The sequence below is a fragment of the Mus caroli genome, chromosome 6, assembly GCF_900094665.2.
Source record: "Mus caroli chromosome 6, CAROLI_EIJ_v1.1, whole genome shotgun sequence".
NCBI classification, from domain to species: domain Eukaryota; kingdom Metazoa; phylum Chordata; class Mammalia; order Rodentia; family Muridae; genus Mus; species Mus caroli.
In genome coordinates, this window is record NC_034575.1 from 89,795,630 (window position 1) to 89,797,338 (window position 1,709).

Genomic DNA, 1,709 nt, shown 5'->3' on the forward strand with positions numbered 1-1,709 from the left:
TGGGAGCACAGCACTAAACCTAGCATGCTGAAGGCCCTGTGTTCAATTGCTAGCGTCTCAAAAAATAAATCTGTAATTAAAAAAAAAACACCTCAAATAGTTGAAGGTTAGTAAGCTAAGCAACGCCGCACTTCAGCGTTCGAAAGCAGAGAACAAAGTCAGTCTACATACCTCCTCGCTGCACCAACAGTGTGACCTCACTTCCCTTGGGACATTCAATCAGCATATCCACGACTTGATTGTGNGTCAGGGCCTGCACGTTCTTCTTATTCACCTCCACGATAAGATCCCCTTCTTTGAGACCTCTGCAGCGTGGACTGTCAACAATCTGTTTCACTCTTTGGCCACCCCCACCGGGACTATCTGCGATCGTAAAGCCAAATCCCATTGGCCCTTTGACTATGTGAACAGTTATTAGCTCTGGCTGGGTGGCTATGGAGGAAGCCAAGGAGACTGTGTCGTTGGGATAACCATGAGAGCTGTTGGAAGCCACATCAGCAGGGCTGCTTGGCCTGGCATCCTTCATGCTGCTGACTTTGCCTGTTTTACTACTGTGGCTCGCTGGTGAATCGTAGGTTTCTTGTCCATTTACAATAATTGGTTCTTTGTCCAAAATGGCCACCGAGGTCACTAAACTTGTATTAGGGTCATCCGGGTCAAAAGGCAATGGATAACCTCTGCAGAGTTCAAGGTCCACACTGGCACCAATGGGAATGGACTGGAAGATTTTCACAACTTGAGCATGTGTGTGTCCCAAAACACAGGTGTCATTCACACTCACAATTACATCCCCTGTAAAAAGGAAAAAGTTTCGAGGTCAAAAGACAGCATCAAAAAAAAATGTTGTTACAATAACATTCTTCTAATGTTCAGACCGAACATCCCAAGATTCTCATTGGACACACANTGGAGGAAGCACTCTTAATCAATGCATTTTCTGGTGCCTGCCCCACCCCCACTGTTTCATTTAACGTCATATTGCAGGTATGGAAAAACTAAAGTTTTACTTTCACCCTCATTTAGGAGAGGCCTTAAAAATTACAAGACAGGTCAGTAAGAGAAAAGCGTATACATTCATCTAAGGTGAGTTTAAATCCAGAAGCCCACNCAGAAGNGGATGCACACCGGCTTNTTTAAGTTCCTAGCTTGTCTTAGTTCCTAGCTGCTTCTCTACTCCCCCANTCACATCCCACCCANGTGNCCTGCTCTGTGTTCACTCTACCACGTGATGAACATCATCTCTGGGCTGCTGTTCACTTTCGAGGGCCCTGTGTCACATACAACCCATTCTTTTCATTTAGGGAGGCAGTTTCAGAGTCAAGGTCTCATTATGTAGCCCAGGCTGGCCTCTGATTTTTGATCTTTTTTTTTTGGCCGCAGCTATCTGAGTGCCACTATACCTGGTTTTAAACGCATCTCGAATGACCTTGTATGCTTCTCTCTTACTGACCTATCTTTTGTAATGCTAAGACCCATCCGGAACCCTAATGAGGGTGAAGCACAACTGTAGTTCATCTGTAACATCAATATCAAGTAGGCGGAGATAGGGTGAGGATGGGGAATGTGCAAGGCAAAAGCAGACTGCAGGTCTGAACTACAAATAAAAGTTTTCTTGTAGCATCTAGTGCCACCTCTGGTAAATGACAATATAATAATCACGAGAAAACACTGGGGTTTTAAGTTTAGAAATCATGTACTCAAATGGATTG

At 44.6% G+C, this 1,709-nt stretch overlaps 1 protein-coding gene across 1 annotated transcript in view; it reads right to left on the reverse strand.

Moving 5' to 3' along the window:
• Magi1 (membrane associated guanylate kinase, WW and PDZ domain containing 1) overlaps window positions 1–1,709 on the reverse strand; it is a 631,196-nt gene that overhangs the window by 75,223 nt on the left and 554,264 nt on the right. Inside the window, exons 12-13 of the mRNA XM_021164131.2 lie at window positions 1,008–1,030; window positions 172–792 (exon numbers count right to left, since the gene is read on the reverse strand). Of these exons, the coding sequence (XP_021019790.1) occupies window positions 172–792; window positions 1,008–1,030 (644 nt within the window). The remainder of the gene's footprint in view (window positions 1–171; window positions 793–1,007; window positions 1,031–1,709) is intronic.